The 18405-nt window shown below is 36.7% G+C and overlaps 1 protein-coding gene across 2 annotated transcripts in view; it reads right to left on the bottom strand.

The window, feature by feature from the left end:
- Window positions 1-18405, bottom strand: part of ATM (ATM serine/threonine kinase) — a 64155-nt gene that overhangs the window by 2016 nt on the left and 43734 nt on the right. For both annotated transcript variants that reach the window (XM_018071385.3, XM_029960932.1), the window contains exons 45-61: window positions 17840-18074; window positions 15792-15959; window positions 14026-14145; window positions 12461-12678; window positions 11507-11714; window positions 10807-10920; window positions 10245-10403; window positions 8966-9104; window positions 8530-8609; window positions 7109-7249; window positions 6049-6165; window positions 4504-4653; window positions 3596-3761; window positions 2718-2804; window positions 2525-2639; window positions 870-933; window positions 68-204 (exon numbers count right to left, since the gene is read on the bottom strand). In XM_018071385.3, the coding sequence (XP_017926874.1) occupies window positions 68-204; window positions 870-933; window positions 2525-2639; window positions 2718-2804; window positions 3596-3761; window positions 4504-4653; window positions 6049-6165; window positions 7109-7249; window positions 8530-8609; window positions 8966-9104; window positions 10245-10403; window positions 10807-10920; window positions 11507-11714; window positions 12461-12678; window positions 14026-14145; window positions 15792-15959; window positions 17840-18074 (2418 nt within the window). The remainder of the gene's footprint in view (window positions 1-67; window positions 205-869; window positions 934-2524; window positions 2640-2717; window positions 2805-3595; window positions 3762-4503; window positions 4654-6048; window positions 6166-7108; window positions 7250-8529; window positions 8610-8965; window positions 9105-10244; window positions 10404-10806; window positions 10921-11506; window positions 11715-12460; window positions 12679-14025; window positions 14146-15791; window positions 15960-17839; window positions 18075-18405) is intronic.

Raw genomic sequence — 18405 nt, 5'->3', positions numbered from 1 at the left:
TTCAATGAGAAAACCATAAAGCAAGGCAAGAGTGCAGTAAGAAGACAGTAAGAAAAAAATCTTGCACCTGGCTTTTCTTTTACGTTCCTGTGGATCAGTACTGAGTGTAGAGCTCATGTCAGCCTCATCCTCTGGTCTCTGCTGCAGATACAAAGCTTTCAGGGGGTTCATGGTCCAGTCGAAAAGAGGATCATAGAGCAGCACCTACACAGAAAATAAACCTCTTTTTAATTTAAACTGTTAATTACAGCTATTTCAGTGCCCTAGCACTGTTGGTAATGCTCACACTAACCACAGTATTAGGAGCTTAGGTGTTCTGGTTTGGTTTTGTTTTTTTTAACCAATAGAATTGGGCTAAATTGCTTAGTAGACAACCCAACAATAAAACTGCATCTGATCATTTGCAGGTATTTGTGCTGTTTATACTTCAACTCAGTTTTGCCACTCAGTCCCATCTCAGCAGTGAATAGGTAATTTTTTAATACACTGCTAGGCACTAAAAAGAATCACTAGTGTTTAATGTAAAGTATAAGGTGCTCTTAAGAATGAGTTTTATTCTATTCTTTGTGATTTATGCAAAGAGGATTTAATTCAAATGGGACTACTCCTGATGGAAATTTCGCACTATGGCTAGAAACATTTAGATATTGAAGAGAGTAAAATGCCTGAAGGAAACAGTTCCCATAGAAAATCCTAACTGGTTATAATTTTACTGAAGAATACAAATCTGGTCAACACTACCACATTCAAATTCAGTACAAAATCTTCACCTTAAATGAATATTTGGTGTAGTAATACATATGAAGACAAAGACAAAAAACTGAAGACATTCTGGCAGGTTACTGTTCAAAAGAATGAAAAATGCTTACCTCTACAATAGTCAGCAAAGCTTCTTGAGAATTTCTCATAACAGCCATTGTTTTCTCACAGCATCTAAAAACATTTTACTGTATTTTAGGTTCTTTTTGGTAAAATGTAATGGCATTTTCATGATTTAAATACTGGATATTTGTACTCTACTTAAAATTTCTAACATAAGAGTAACCTCTTGTACTGCCATTTGGAAAAAATAAAAAGAAATTTAGACACGTAAGACCAGAAGGAGACTGGGTAGTTCACTGATTATATTCTCTAAGAGAAAGGGATGACCTGTTTCACTGTCTGAGATGTTTCTATACACAGAATTAACCACTGAGTTAACACTGCCTGTTGAGGTGTGCCATGATGGCAGAATTGCTTAGATGAAAGAAAACTTGTGTGCCAGCAGTGCTCTGCAACATGTTGGAGCACCTTGGTAGGGTTCCTTTATATGAAATGAACAGATCCAGTAACCAGGCATTAAGCAATCTCTGAAATCTCTGCTGTAAGTTTAGATATAGAAGTTGTTATTCACTCCTACATTCACTCCCAAGCAAACTAAGCTTGTGTAAGGAATGCAGAGCCTTCCCATGGGACAGGTACTCCACTGAAAGGGATTAGGCTTCCTGTCTACTTCAGGATGAGAACACCTCTCCCCCCCCAGAGTTAACTGATCATGTTCACATTCAATCCTGAAATGATTGGTTTATGGTATTTACCCCAGTACTGTTCATTACAAGTCAGTCTGGCTGAGGCAGAAACAGTGCCTGCACCAGTGCCTTTTATGCTGTGTTTACTTCAGCTGGAGCCAAGCAATTCATGTTTTTCTGTATAATGGGGCAAAAGTTTTAGAAGTAACACAAAACTGTGAATTTAGAATAGAAGTGGCAGTGACTGTTTCTTCACGGGACAAAGGTGTACTAGGAACTACTTATTAACATTAATTACTGCCTTAGAAAGACAACGCTTACACTATGTACTTTTTTAAAGACATTAAATTTGGGGTTTGCAAGCATTACGTTCATGACCATCATCAAAGACTGGAATGAGAGAAATGTCCTGCTTCTTAGGGCTCTCATGGGTCATTCACAGGATATAGGATGGAGGTTGGCAGAAACTCAACTCTTTAGGGATTTTTCTGTTTCGCAGTTCAAATCTATTGTAGGATTTATATTTTGTACTTGCAAAGTGGTATCAAATATATGATCCAAAAGGGGAAAAGACTCCAATTTACTTACATAAAACTAAACAGAAATTAGAGTTAAAACAAAATTCGTTCAAAGACATTGAATAGTTCTGAATATATAGTAGAGGTCTGAAAGAACAGCTTACTTCTGAAGGAAAAAAAATTCATCATTCTAAATCAGTGGTTAGCTGTGGAGCCTTTGGAAATGCTGAGCCCTCTCTGAATGCCACAAGTGGGTGACAATAACCCATTTGCTAGTGAAGAGTATGAAACACTGAGCAATACTAACGAACTTGCAATGGGTTATATAAACATGAGCACATAAGTTAAAGGTCAGCATTTAGGTATTTCATTATTCATATTATCAGCAGAAATCTGAGTCTCCCCTCTAGCATTAGAACTATTTAACATGTAACAACAATCATAATGTTGGAAGTATTCTGCTGCCTCCTTATCCCTGTGCAGTACGGGAGCACTTACCTTCTGAAGACTCCTTCCACGCCAGTAATACCCATTCCATCCACAATGTCCCTGGTTAATCTAAATGGAACAGTCTCTGGTGTGGGAAGGATTTTACCTTGCTCAAAAGCAACCCCTAAACGAAAGGATAATAAATGTTTAATAAAAACTTAAAGTAAAGAAAAATTAATGTTTTCTTGCCTGTCCCACTTACCCAGATCTATATGCACTAGTTCTGCTGTTTGTTCATCTATCAAGATATTCTGAACATGTCTGTCTCCAAGTCCAAGAATGTAGCCAACTGAAACAAAAAGGTAAGTGCTGAAACCATATTTACATGTAATAAAAACCAGAGAAAGCTTAAGATTATTAAAATAATTGTAACAGGTACAAACAAATTACAAGTGAGAATATTTCTTCTCCCATATATGGATATTACCCATGAAAGAGCAAACGCCATTTCACGAATCCAAAAAAGTTTAACTGAATGCAAATGCAAAAAGGTTGTTCTCATACGGATGTGTATTGTTTTATCTACTCCACAGACTTCTTGGCCATTTACTAACAAATGTCTTTGAGAGACTCATTACAGAACTGAGCCATCCAAAGAAGATCCACAATCCAAATACATATATTTCTTTATTAAGACAAAGGAAAAATGCCAGAACCTAAATAACCATTTCAGCCATGGCTGATGATGCCAGTACAAAGAAAGTAAAAGATTGAGCTTTTCAACTCAGTTAAAATATCTGAGGCTACACATGAAATGAATAAATGTTAAATGGAAACAAAAGGAATAAACAGCCAGGTAGAAATTTAAAAACACTACCAGAACCTAAAAATACAAACCACTATATAAAACAAATACAGAATTTCATTCTATCTTTCTAATGCAGCAGATATCGGGGTGGGGAGGAACAAATCGGAAATCTTAATTACAAAAATAATGCTGGTGTTCTTGATGGAATTTTTTGCCCTCTACTATGCCTTTTGTGGCATGCGATAAAAGCAGAACAGCCACTGCTTCTGAAATGGTATAAACTTTTTGGTTACATAATCTAAAATGTCAAGATAACTAAGACAACGTAATACCTATAGAAGACGTAGCCACACTTCGAGTGTATGCCAGTCGTTTTTCAAACCACACAGCTGGATCCAGGAATTTTTCCATGCAGAAATACCGAAACACAGGTTGAAAATTCTCACAGACTTTCATGAAGATTCTGTATTTCTCTTCGGGTTGTTTCTTTTGTGCATCCTTTAAACACATAAGAAATGTTTTACCCATGACTAATTGCTTTGGAAGGAAATTATGCCTTCCTTTGAAAGAACAGATTCCTACTTTCTACCCTCTCCCCTCCATCAAATGCTGTTCTCACTCCTTTCTCTGAGCTATGAGTTTCTGTCTCTTTTAAAGCAATTACTAATGCACCTATCTACCTGTTTTACTAAACAATTACATTTTCATACAACACTCATGGGCTAAAAAACGTGGAAAAAACCACACTCCTATTTCTTTGGTTCAGCAGGTGCATGTATTTTACAGGCATGTACAGGTAAAAGCATCTTGCTGGGAGACAATTCCATTCTTAGCACTCTCTTCTGGTACCTTTGGTTTTCTGGTGGCTTCATGTCACTGTGAGGAAGTTACTCTCACTCATTCCCATGCAAAAGGTGCACAGAGCCAAAATTAAATATACTTTAATCCTGTTAATGCTACAGACATTTTAAAGGAAGTAATTTCTTGCACTGTCATGGGTATATAAAGTAACAGGTAAACCTGTCTGCAATTTTCTAAACTTACAGTGAGGTGGTCTGTGGAATTAAACTAAAAGTCTGAATATCTATTCATTCCATGCCACTGATCATATTCATTATTATATATACTAATAGTATAGTATATAATTCTCCATAAATTTCCCCTCTACCTCCCAACCCCCTGTAAATATTATAAGCCAGCTATTTTTTTTTTGGTGGTTTTTTAAGTTATTTTGACTCACCATCATTATTTTTTGACATTGATAACCAGAGTAATCTCCTGGCCTGTATCTCTTGTGAGCTCCTTCTTCGACATTCACAAGAAACTCCCCAATGGGAGTTGTTCCTGAACACCACTCAAGAACACCACTTCTCTGGGAAAGGGGAACCACCTGTAAAAGCAAAACCATGGCTGCACGGGGAAGGGTTATACACACAAAACTATGAATAGGCATCCTGCAGAGCATGGGTGCACATCTGTGTTTGTTTATAAAGACAAAAAAGGACAAACCATACAACTGATCACAATACATGTTTTAAATACATATATATACATATATATATAAAAATCCACTCAAATTTTTTCTACCAAATATTTGCAATTTTTTTCCTAGCCCAGAGACCCTTCCACTACCATCCTTCAGTATAACTTAACAATTCTCCTCAATGTGCATGTTTATTTTGGCATTCTGGATGACCTATGACAGCCAGCAGGTCACTCTGTTGGAATGGGATAACACAGGCATTGTGCAAATTGCATACAAGAAGTAAAATCTCACACAAACACATGGTAGCTGTGTGAACATATTAGGCTTGTCTTAGTCTGCTTCCCACCCCAGGGAACAGTTGCTCACTGCATAACTGGCTGTAATGGTTACCTCAATTCCTGTAGCACTGGCCAGAATGAACCATTTGCCTGCCCTCAGTAAAACAGTTACTGCCTTTATCCTTCAATTTCATTTTCTTATGAAAGTGTCTTTATCTCATAATGCGACATCCATTCCCTTTTTCCCGGATGTCATTCATTTTTGCACACATAAAAACCTGATTTTTAATTGAAGATTATCCAAAAATGTGACTTTAACTCCACCTGAGAATTCTTAAAATCACACTAGCAATTCAGATAAGCACCTTTAGAGATTCCAGAGTGCATATTTCTCATTTGTCAAAGACAAGAGCTTATCCTTCAAGAATACTTATTCAGAGGTCACCTTCACAGCTATTATTATAATCCCAAGCACATAAAAGGACGGAGGAAGGGAAAGTTCCTCTTCAAATACATTTTCTGCATTCACAATAAGAATGTATTGCTGTATTCCCAATTCCAACAAAAAAGTTCTGCAATTCAAATTCTCCATGAATAGACTCTAGATGGGACTTTTGGATTCAATTGTAAGGGATATTGCAAGACTAAAATTAATTATTAAGGAATATCACAAGACAAATTAATGAGAATTCATAAACAAACTTGTATGCTCAAGTCTAAGGACTAGAAACTTACAATTCAAGGCCAGTGCACGAGTTGATTTCTTTTCAATTACAGGTTCATATAAAGAAAGCTTTGAAGAGTATTTAAATATATATTGGGCATCAGAAATTTATTTTAAGGATTTAGAAAAAAATTAAATCGTAATAATTAAAATGTATTGTTTATTCCATACCTTAAGGAGCAGTGATTACCTTAATAACACATAAATAAATATCCTTTTATATTGTCTTTGGGTTAAAAAAGTGGAGAATAGGGAAATACACTTTATTTCTTTATTGCCACAGCTTTTCAGGGTTACCTTGTATCTTCGGATATTTAATTTTCTCTTTCGTGTTTCAGTGTTTTGCTGAAGCAATGTATTGCACATCTGGAAAACCTGTTGCATGACAGCATCTTGCCTGAGGTCATCACGCCCCTTCAGAAAAAACATAAAAAGCAGTTAAAAAACTTTTCAGCATCCAACTTCTTGTTCAGCAACTAAAAAAATTATTTAAAAAAATTGCACAACCCCCAAGTTACTTTTTCACAATAATCACATGCAATAAAATGTAATTAACAATTGATTTTTTTTCTCTGTATTTGGTTTTCTAATAGTGCTCAGCTGCTTAAACAGAACTATCATTAACTTAAATCATTACCTTTTTCTTTTTTTCTGGCAAATATTATTTAAGGTTTCAATCAACCAACATGCCCTACAGCACCCTTTTTAAACATAGATGTTTCATTCAACCTATTTAGCAACCCAGCACACAGCTGAAGCAGCATCAGTTGGCACTGCAGTTCTGATTATGGGATGCAGATTTATGCTTCTCTTTAAAACTTTTGGAACTACCCCATACTTAACAGCAAAACAGAATTTTCCCAGCAGCTGCTCCATGTTTACATTCAAAGAGAGAATGAAGTCAGTTGAGTCTAAAGAGAATTTTTTTAGAGATTTGTATTTCTATGTATATGCTTTTGATTGTCTCTTAATTGTAATTTTTTTTTTATGGGGAACAAAAAAGGAGGTATTTAACAGAAAATTTGATGGTTTTTATTTACTGCATAATCCAGGTCACCAGCTAAGACATGACCAGGCAAGTCACAGGTCTGGTAGTTGTCAGGTAAGCTGCTGGATATAACATGCACTGCTGAAAAATAATTACAAAAAATTTAATACTTATTGTTTATACTATACTATTATTATATTACTTATAATATCCCTTGCAATATCCTTTATTAAAGTATTCTTCAACTGACACTGAAATGTGAAAAGTCTGCTCATGGTACAGAAGTGATAAATGAGAAAACTGACAGAACTTAAAAAAAATTCCAGCATGCCAAGTCTCTGACATGTAATTACAACTGACAGAACATACCTTAACCAGCTGCCTCCTTTCTTTACCATCTGATCCTACACAGTCTATTATTTTAGGCAGGTTCATGCCTCCTGCTAAAAGAAATTCTCGCTTAAAAGATCTTATTGTGACCAAATTTTCATATTGTCCTGTGGGATCCACCTGAAATTATAAATAAGTTGAAATTAATATAAATATTACCTCCATTTCACTCAGAGCAAGTGGTAATGAGTTGTTTGCAAACCTCATTAGCAGACTATATGCTAAATATTAATAGAAGTATTCCATCATTTACAAGGATAATACTCACAAAAGCTACAAAAATATGCTGAGCAAAGGAGTTTTTCTGATTCCTCCTCGTTCACCTCACTGGTAGAGGGGACATGGTGCTGCAGACTTCCACTAAACAGGCTGTGACAATGTTAGCCTGTCCCAGCTAGTATAGTTCCAAGAAAACGTTCACACACAGCTGGGGGCATTAGGCTTACAATAGGCTGCAAATGGGCCCAATCTACAATCCTAACTAAACCTGCTGCAATTTGTAGGATCTGTATCTTCAGCCATTCTTCACATCCTTGTGTCATAAAGCAACCCTACTCAGTTAGCTGTAATGAAATACTGCTCCAGCAATTTACATCCCAGACCTGCAACCATTTCAGTCAGTTTATACTGGAGAAGAAGAAAGGTAAAGAAAAGAACAATAGAGTTGTACAAAAGAGCAACACCTAGGGCCAATAGGAGCCCTACAAACAAATGTTATTTGCATGGGTGGCAATTCCTGGCCTCTGAAGTCAAACTGCATAAAGCAGTCCCTTGACTTATTCAGCTTTATAGACGCAGCCTGAGGGACTTTAACACAAGGAAGTCTAGCTTAGTAACATTTAAATTTAGGTGTTGGCCCAAAAAGCAACTCTACGCTCCTGAAACTGGTAAGTTCCCTTGGTAGAGCATGTGGCATTGAAGAGTGAGTGCCTATGCACCCATCCAATCAACCACTTAGGCTAACAGGAATGGATCACACCCCATTACTGAATGGTAAAAACATACAAGCTGGCCATTTAGGAACAAGAGAAGGCATATCTATTAATTCTCATACCTTCAGGACATTAAGTGCCTCTGAGCTAGCACTTACAAAACAGGAGATTCAGACTTCCTAACCCCCTCTGTGATTTAGGTAGTTCATCACCCCTTCTGATAGTAAAAGACTAGTCATTGGTAACACTGGCAAAGCCATCTTTGTACAATAAACCACTATCCAGCAACTATAAGACTCGGTCTTCTAAAGCCTAAGGAAACCATCTCAGCCTGTATCTCCCATAGGCTGACCTATAAAGAACCTGGGAATTGGATGAAGAGATATATGCCCTGACTGCCACTACAAAAGCTTGAAGCTGATTCTATGATTTGATATTATAGTCTGTATTTATTGCAACTTCAGTCACCTTAATTTCCATGGTAGGAACAACAACATCCAAGTCCTTCAGTTTAATAATTGGCTGGTCAGCTGGAATACTTATTTGTTCTGTAATTAAAAGGAATTAATAGTTTTAAGTTCAGAACTAGTAACATACATCAAAATTGACAAAAACCAGCTTACATTGTTTTTGGGACCCAAAACCTCATTGTATACTTTTGTCAAGCTGATGAAGATGATCACAGGGCAAATGGAGATTTCTGGACTTCGATATTCAGAGTCTGAGCCTTACAGTGCACGTAATTACTGTGACTTCTAATCCAGACTAAGTTCTACCAAACTTAGGACACAGTGATAACACCGTATCTCTTTTAACTAAATATCAATATTTAGAAATACAGTTTTTAATCTGAGAAAACAAAAACTATCTTCACTATTAAAACAAACATTTTTCCAAGACTTACTTCTTTGAGATTTCCATGGAGTAGCATCTACATTTGCTAATGTGATGTAAGCATCACAAAGTGCTCCGATGTCTCTAACCATATGAGCTCTCTTTTTTCTTACGATATTGATTATAGTGCTAGCAGCCTCCATTCTGTCCTAAAAAACCCAAAGGAATACAAATATCAGATCTTGCAAACTACACCTTGTAATATTAAAGATATATTATAACATGCAGGCAATAAAGTACAAATGAGATATGTCCTATGAAAACAGAGCAAACTGCAGTAATGGACAGCCCTTTGTGACATGAACTAAAATAATCAGAAGAAAAATTCTGTGCTGTCTAATCTGAGATGATGAATAATGTAAAATATTATTGGGAATGGAGAGGGAGCAAATGTCTGGGCAAAGTGCAAAAAAACTGTAAAAATTCTTCAGAAAAGAGGAGAGGTAGGTTTGGATGTTCTCCCACCATCTGCCTGCTTCTGTTATGTCCTCCCAACTGAAGAAAAGTCCTGTGTGCAAAAGGCAAAAACCTGACTATGCATTCCTTCTGTGCCTGACTCTGTGACACTTGAGTTTAGCATAATCCCACTCCAAAGGGTGGGACCACAAAAAACCCTATAAATTTGAGAGAAAGGTGGAAAAAAGCCACATAAAAGTGTGCTGAAAAAATGTATCAGTATGGGGGCTAAGAAGGCAATGACAACCATGCCAGGCCTACAACAATGGGGGAAAGAATGGGCATTAATCTAGGTGAGAGATGATTCCAAAGACAGGTTCCAACAAAAATTAAGCAATAACAACATTACATGAAACTACAGTTCAGTATTACCTATCATCATGGCTTTTAACATATAAAGGAACAAAGGACATACTGCACAAGGCCAAATACTTAGGTGCAACAGATGTTACCACTCAAAGCAGAAAAAATACTCAATTCAGGATGTACTTTTAACAATAAACCCACTCAAGACTTTCTTGCATCTACAATGCTTTTTACAGAATGACACATCAAGGATTTTTATCACAAAAGTCTTTGCAATAATTGGGGCTATTTGTGGTAGGAAATGTTAATTATATTTTGTTCAATCCCATAATTACTTCTTTTAATAATAATTACTAATGTACGCACAAAGGGGGGGGGTTATTATTAAAAGTACTTTTTCCCTCCTACTGTTTCTTAACAAAAGCCAGCTGATGAGCTCTGCACTCAAATGACATGGGTTTTTATTCATTTTTTAACAAAATTAAAGGACTGAATGTGATTAATAGAATAGAATTTTTTGTAGTCACCACATCAAGCTGGGAGATTTCTTTCGGTGCATTTTTAATTAACTTATTTCTTCTTATTGCATCTGGTTTTGTGAGGAGTTCATCTTTGTTAGCATTAGCCAAAGCTAATATTATAAACAAAGTATGATGAGGATGATCCAGTGAAATTCTAGACATTAGCTGTCAACAAAAACAAAAAGATCCTATTATTGAAAACTGTACAGAAGAATAAAAAAGATACTTAATTAACATTATTAATTCTTTTGAACTTCTAAGGTTCCTAAGAAGAAATAAAATGGTAATACTTAGATGGTATTTCCACAACTGAAAAAAACATTCAAAGTACATTTCTGCAGCTGCGTAAGTCTACTCCTATACAACAAGAAAAATCAATTACGTAGAAAGGAAAAAGTCCCCATCCTCTTTCCCCACCATACTAATTTTGCATCACTTATTTTTAATACACCCTGATCACCTATGTCACTTGTTCAGCTACAACTGCACAGAGGAAGATGGATATTGTTTAGAAGTAGGCACTACTAAGATAATCAAGATATCTTTAGATAAGAAAAGCATAAATTACATTATTCAGAACTTCGTGAAATCCTAAACCACCCATCATCTTAGTTCCCATCCGAGCAGCCAGCTGGTACATCAGAGGCAAAAACTTGTATGAGGGAATCTTCTGTGCATTTTTCTGTAGTAGAGAAAATTCAGTTAGAGAGCTGTATTAAACACCAAACAAAAACTGTAATCATAACTTTTTTTTAAACTAAGAGTAATCATGGCTGTGTGATCAAATGGTAGTTCAGTGAGTATCTCATTATCTTGGCCCATGTCTCCTAAATGGTACAAGTCGTTCATAGGAAAAGTAATATTTTCTATTCTACCTTTCATAGCTTTTCACCTGAAAGTATATATAATTTAAACTAGAATAAAGTACCTAAGGATGCTCATGATGGGTAGTTTCCAAAATATGTAAAGAACAAGGGGACCACAGTAAAAGCTAATGAGATATGCTTAATCATACAGATTTTTCAAATTAAAAAGCTAAATTAAGTTAAATTAAAATGCATTGAGAATTACAGGTCTCACTGATGAAAAACTAACTGATAAGCAATGACAACTGAAAAAAGCAAGTTTTGCAGGAAAAGTTAAGCAGCTACATAGGAAAGCATACTGCACAGCACTATAATTCATCTTCTAGAAACCTAGGAGAAGGAAACGAAAGATGGATAATTTAACTGTCAAGGCATTTGGAAAAAAACAGAGCAGACATATACCTTCATCATTTCATTGACTCTATCAACTCCAGGATTTTCAAGCCATAGTGAACAGAGTCGGAATATCCACATATCATGTTCTTCTCCACTTAATAAACAGCTGATATAGTTCTCCACTGCTTTACACAGGAAACGTTTACGATCCTCAGTTAGGGCTTGTATGGCACATTCATCCAGTTCAAGTTCTCGCTGAACCTTCACTGTGTATCTATGTGAACAGACATTATTCTTAAACACCACATTAACTCTTAATGAACTTGTAGCAAGGACATCCCTAGCTCTCTTACTTACTAATTTAACATTTTAAAGTTGCTTTGTATGTACAAGCACAGCAAAATAAACAACTGAGAAATCAAATTGTGGGAGCTACTCCTTTGGTGTATGCACAAAGACCCACTGCTCTAAGTAAATTTTCAGTCAGTGTCTTCTTTTAAATGATTTATTCTCCATATTGGTATATGTGTGAATATACAGTACAGATAATTTGTGTAAAGACTTCAGTTTCCAACAGCTGAAAGTCATCCTTTTCTGCCCACTTTCAATTGTTCTTACTAAATCCATATGAACTCTGTATTAAAATTAATTCTACTCTTTCACTAAATGTGTAATGGAGAAAAATCTTAATTCATTTATTTTCACTCTGTAACATTTTCTTTGTCAAATAGATCCAGGGAATAAACATGAATTCCAGGTCATGATCATCCATACTGTTTAACTGCTGTAACAGTCCTTGGCTTAGTTTTGGCCCACACTACCTAGCACATGCATAGACCATGTTCAGGCACAGTTCAGAAACTATTCACAGGAAGCACTATGGATTTGGCCACTGTTTTGTGGAGAAGGATAAAATCAGCTGTAGAGATGTGACCCATACTGTACCTCTTGCCCAGAAAGTTGGTAGAGATGGAGCCTCTGAAAGCTCCATAGTAACCACCTCTCCATTTGAATGCTCACCTGTTAGTTTGAACTCTACATTCCCTGATGAGGCCGACCTCCTCCTTGGCCTTCTTCAGTAGTGCTTGCTTATTTTCAAACTCTGAGGATTTCATGTAATTCTCAATTCGCTGGTACTGATTATCAGAGAAACGAGCCAAAGACAGGAAAGCCTTCATCTTTCCTTTCTTCAGCTCATCACTGCTGTCTCCACTGTGGCTTGCAGCAATTTCCACAGCCTACAGGGGAAGTAACAATAATGGTAAGATGGATAATCAGATAAACAGTGCTGCATAATACTTGATTAAACTCTGTTATCAGAGAAAGTTGTTTTTCTTGGGGGGCAGGATTGAGGCCGGAAGGGACATCTGGAGATCATCTCATTTAACCCCTCCCGCTCAAGCAGGATCACCTGCTCAAATAGATTATTTAATGTTGCCTGTGATGGAATATATATGCATACAAAATGAAATCTAACAGGGTATTTTTCTTATAAGTGAATTTAACCTTAAGAAGCATTTCAGTGCAAACAGCCAAAAAGATTATCCTGTATGAAACAGATTTAATAACCATACAGGCATTTACTGCACTTATCTATCTTTTAGAGTAACTAGGCATGAAGTTTTACAATAGTCTTAAAGCCTTATATCACAGGATGGTGAGAAAAAAAAAGGAAGGCAGTCCAAAAAGTGCCAAAAGGAAATTATATATGAAAGTCATGGATTCAAATCACAGTGATGAAAGCACATAGATAGTAAGAGAGAAAAGCAACTATGCTGAGTTTCACAAATCAGCATGAAATAAATAAATGCAGAGTGGACAAATATTAATACAAATGTTTCTGTAACTGGCTATGAGTTAAAAAAAAATTTACAGTAGTTTGAAACACTAGAACAAGACCTTCCAGCACCTGTCAGGGGTAACCTTATCACTCTCTACAACTACCTTAAAGGAGGTTGTAGCCAGGTGGGGGTTGGTCTTTTCTCCCATGTAACAAGCAACAGGACAAGAGGACACAGTCTTAAGATGTGTCAGGGGAGGCTCAGGTTGGACGTTAGGAAGAATTTCTTCACAGAAAGAGTGACTGGACATTGGAATGGGCTGCCCAGGGAGGTGGTAGAGTCACCATCCCTGAAAGTGTTCAGGGAAAGACTAGATGTAGCACTGAGTGCCATGGTCTAGTTGACATGTTGGTGGTCGGTCACAGGTTGGACTCGATGATCTCAGAGGTCTTTTCCAACCAAAGCGATTCCCTAATTCTGTGAAATTCTGTGGCCACACTGAAAACCTGATGAGTGAATAATCTATCCTGAGAAGGAAGGAATGGTAATGTAGAACAGGAAACTAGACTAGTAGTTGTAATCACTGCACTTCTAAGCCAATATTATATGTTTCACTGTGAATTCTATAAACCCATATTCTGAACATTTTATAAGATTACAGTGTTAACACAATACAATGTGAAACTATGTTTTTATAGGAAACCATACTTTCAATCCAGAAAAATAAAGTCTGCTTGACATTCTAACACCATATTTTAGCACAGCATTATCTCAAAGACAGTGTATTTCAAAGACCAGATGCACCTTTTCTAAGTATTTCTGCATGATGACTGTAGGGTTTTCCAAGCATGTTTCTGCTAACCAGGTTCCGCACAGCCTCAGACACTCTGTATACATCAATTTCAGGTGAGGATCATTCTCAACCTTTGAAAAAGCAAGTTTTGGGAACAAAATTAAAGAGAGGGAAGCATCAAAAAACCCACCCCTGAATAGGCAATTTCTAAAGTTTTAAACCCTGAACAGAATTCAATCACTGAGGCCTATTACATATAATGCATCTACAAAGTCATTCCCCACCCACATCTACAGCAGTTGATAACCTTAAATCACATTCACATTCTATGTTAGACTAAAGGAGAGCATGCATTTTAAAATACCTGATAATCCGAACAATGAAAAGCAGAATAAACCAATGACAATATGTAATAAAAAATACATAAATTCACAGCATGTTTCCATAATTGTTATTTTCTAATATCCCTATTTAGTCTGAAGTATCATAGTACAATCCATAGGTAACATTCAGGAATCATGATAACTAGGTGTGATCACTAAATTATTCAGACAGATCTCTACGTGTTAAACTGGATTAAAAGTGCTCCAGGAAGATGATGGAGCAGGTTTCCAAAGGACGTGACTCCGGATCAGATGCTCAGCTTTGACTGTAGAGTAGGACAAGTTTGCAAAATACTTTTAGTACGTATTAAAGACCACATGATCAAGATGGTAACACTGACTCTGAAATACTGAAGTATATCATAGGCTGTGAAAACATAAATCCTCCTTACATAGGCAGGGTAAATGTAACACTGGAAGGATTAAATTTTTGGACGGCCTCATCAACTATTCATGGAGAAATCACAAAAATCAAAAGACCAGCAACTCTTGATTTTGCTCTGATATGTATGGAGAACTCGGCCCAAAATTATCCAGCTTTTCTGTGTGACATTCCTTAATAATGTATGTGAATTCAAAGCAAATGCCTTTTACCCTCCAAAAGTACTCAAAGAAAGCCATCATAGCTAAACATAAATGTAAGGACATGAAGGCATTTTTACCACATTGCTAATGAAGTTCTATCCAGAGGGACCTGGACAGGCTGGATTGATTGGTCAAGACCAATGGTATGAGGTTCAACAAGGCCAAGTGCCAGGCCCTGCCCTTGGGTCTCAACACCCCCATGCAGTGCTACAGGCTGGGGGCAGAGTGGCTGGAATGCTGTCCAGAGGAAAAAGACCTGAAGGTGCTGGTCGACAGCAGATGAACATGAGCCAGCAGTGTGCCAGGTGGCCAAGAAGGCCAATGGCATCCTGGCCTGTATCAGCAATGGTGTGGCCATCAGGACCAGGGCAGATCATCCCCCTGTACTTGGCACTGGGGAGGCCACACCTTGAATCCTGTGTTCAGTTTTGGGCCCCTCACTGCAGGAAAAGATATTGAGGTGCTGGAGCGCATCCACAAAAGGGTAACAGAGCTGGGGAAGGGGCTGGAGGAAAAGTCTTAGGAGTAGCAGCTGAGGGAGCTGGGGTTGTTTACTCTAGAGAAAAGGAGGCTCAGGAGGGAGGGACCTTATCCCTCTCTACAACTACCTGAAAGGATGTTGTAGTTTCCCAGGCCACAAGTGATCGAACAAGAGGAAAATAAACACCAAGTTGTGCCAGGGGAGGTTTAGATGGATAATAGGAAAAATTTCTTCATTTTAATTTTCTCTCCAGGGAAAATTTCAGAAAGTGGAATTAGGATCTTAAATAATTTAATTCCCATAAGTTTATACATTATATAACATATACCTGAAACCAATCTGCATCTAATTTTTTTATCATCGTTTTAAGTATATTCAGTGCAAGACTCTCTTCTTTTTTAGCCCAGAAAACCTGAGCTTCTTCTAGTTGCCATTCAGAAACTCCACATCCCTCTGGATTGTGTTGTTTGATCTGAAACATAGCTCTTTCTGGAAGCTGAAATAGAAAATATAATCATAAACAATTCTTTAAGTGAAATACCAGTGTCTCACAGCAAGTTTTGTTTTAGACTCCATTTGCTCTACTTGTGCAGCATAGTCTGCCCATTCAATGCTACGAATTTATTGGCAGCAAAGATATGAAGTTATTTTTCTATATACTCGCATAAAATCCTGATTTGCAACAAAAATAGACTATGGAATTAAACCTCACAAACTCTAAAATAAAGTATCAATGTTCAACCTTTTAAATTGGAGGTATATAGTAAAGAAATTCTGTTATAAGTACCTACTGAAGAAATGGATTTATAGCTTGGTAATTATTATTATTATTATTACATCATTATATATGTTTTTACAGATCACAGAAAAATAATTTTAAACATGGCACCACTGTACACTAATTCTTTTGCATGCTACCTCTTCCCTTGTATCACTGGTGAAGTAACATCCTCATTTATTTAGTAATCTAATATCACTAAGACAGTACAAAGAGCCAACTAGGTTTTTACAATGTAAATATAGTGACTGAAGTGTATTTTCATGAGTTGTCCGACCAATAACCAAAGCAATCAAACTTTTAAATAAGCAATTAAAATGTAAGAATGCCTGTAAATGTAAGTTTGGGTAGTTCAATTAGTGGTCAGTGTGATGACTCTGTATGGTACTCTTACTTCTGATGGATAGTAGTGGCACCAAAGAGAAAGAGAAGCCATTAGTTGCAAAGAGTGCTTCTTCAAAAACTTTCCTGCATCCAGACACGTTGTATTACCAGCTACTGTTGTGCCAAAAGTAAAGGGATATCCTCGCATGGTCTGAAAGACTGAAAAGGCCCAGAAGGATGCCCCAAAGGTTGCCCATGACCTTCAACACTGAAAAGGCTGGAATGATCCTGTTTTCAGAAACACGCTGGCTCAATCTTTCAGAACCTTCTACTCAACCCAAAATATGGTACCCCAGTTTTAATCATCTTCTGTAACTAAAAATCAGAGTGAAAAAAAAATAACTTCTGTAGATGCTCTTCTAGGACACTCATTGCCACAGTGTTGGTAGCTGGGCAGGCACAAGATAAAAAACATTTGAAGTAGTTTTCCCAAACAATTCCAGAGGTACTGGGTAAAGCTTGCAAATTCATGAAATCAAAGACAGCTGTTCTGCTGATTTCATCATTACTCATAAAAAGAGTTAGAACCTTTCTGAAATCAAAGTGTAATTTAGTTTCACATATGTGAAGTGTTAAAAACCTTTCCAGGTTCTGTATTTAGCTGGAACTACTTTCTGTAGAGGTCCTTGGAAGACATCATTGCTCTATAAGCTCTTATGGAGTTACTCCTCCAGATGCATTACCTAGCCAAGACTAACCAGCCAAAGCTGACCCTGGACCTTAAATGCATCAGCAGGTGCAAAAATCACTGATAGTGCAAATCCCATTAAGTCATTCACAGAAAGAGATTTACCACAGTGCAATGGTGCTTTGAGAGAATAAAACTTCGAAGATAACAGTAAATATAGAGATGCAATGAAGTTATTTCTGCAGTTTTACTCTGGAATGCTACAGTAGTATGATGCAAGTGAAAGCTGGATATATAAAATTGCAACAAAATGAGAAACAGCTGTAAGAGCATTCTTCACTAAAAATTTCATTTTTTTATTATCTGCCTCACAGAGTAGCTTACAGCTAGGAACAAAATTCAGAAAACACATCTATAAATACAAACTATGAATAAGTTCTACTTAGTTTAAGTCTCCAACTAATTGAATCACTGAATAAACTTAGAATACAGTTCATCTTCAGGACTCTTAAAAATTAAGTTCTTTGATCTTTTATAAACTAGAAAAACTAAGTATCTTTTCCTGATCTTTCCTGGAATCTGTTACCTGTGTATTTTTAGCAGTTCTTGCCAATCTAGAGAGCTCCACCAGATGTTTGGTCAGGATGTCTTTAATACATTCTCTTTTGGTATTGTCATTCTCCTTCTCAAGCAAGATCTCCAAAATTACAGTGCGCAGAGCCATGATGGGTTCCTGGAAATGGAAGTCACTGTCCTTGAGAAGTTGGGACTGTCTCTGCCACTTCAAATAAACTTCATTCAGTTGTTGAGTAGTAAAAGATCTACAATTGTTACCAAAAGAAAAAAGACCAGTTACTAATTCTCAGTAAACATTAGTGAAATGCAAGATGACTAAAAAGTGAACTACCAAGGAAGTTCACAATGTACAGTTCCAAACCAAGAAATAGTCCATAAAACCCTACAAATGTTTACTATATGTGGACTAAACTGGCAGCCTTCCAGTTTTAACAAACACGAAGATCAACATTACAGGTGAACAGCTCCTCTGTAAAAGTTCCTTGTGTTAAAGGTCCATCAGCAAAGGGAATAGCATTCGAACAGAGGGCTGCTTAAAAGATCACAGACCAAGATTCCTGTTTTATTATATAGGTT

The sequence above is a fragment of the Manacus vitellinus genome, unplaced genomic scaffold, assembly GCF_001715985.3.
Source record: "Manacus vitellinus isolate BGI_N305 unplaced genomic scaffold, ASM171598v3 scaffold_2_pilon, whole genome shotgun sequence".
NCBI lineage: Eukaryota > Metazoa > Chordata > Aves > Passeriformes > Pipridae > Manacus > Manacus vitellinus.
The sequence above is the reverse complement of the archived record's forward strand: the minus strand, read 5'-3'. Positions and strand labels throughout refer to the sequence as shown.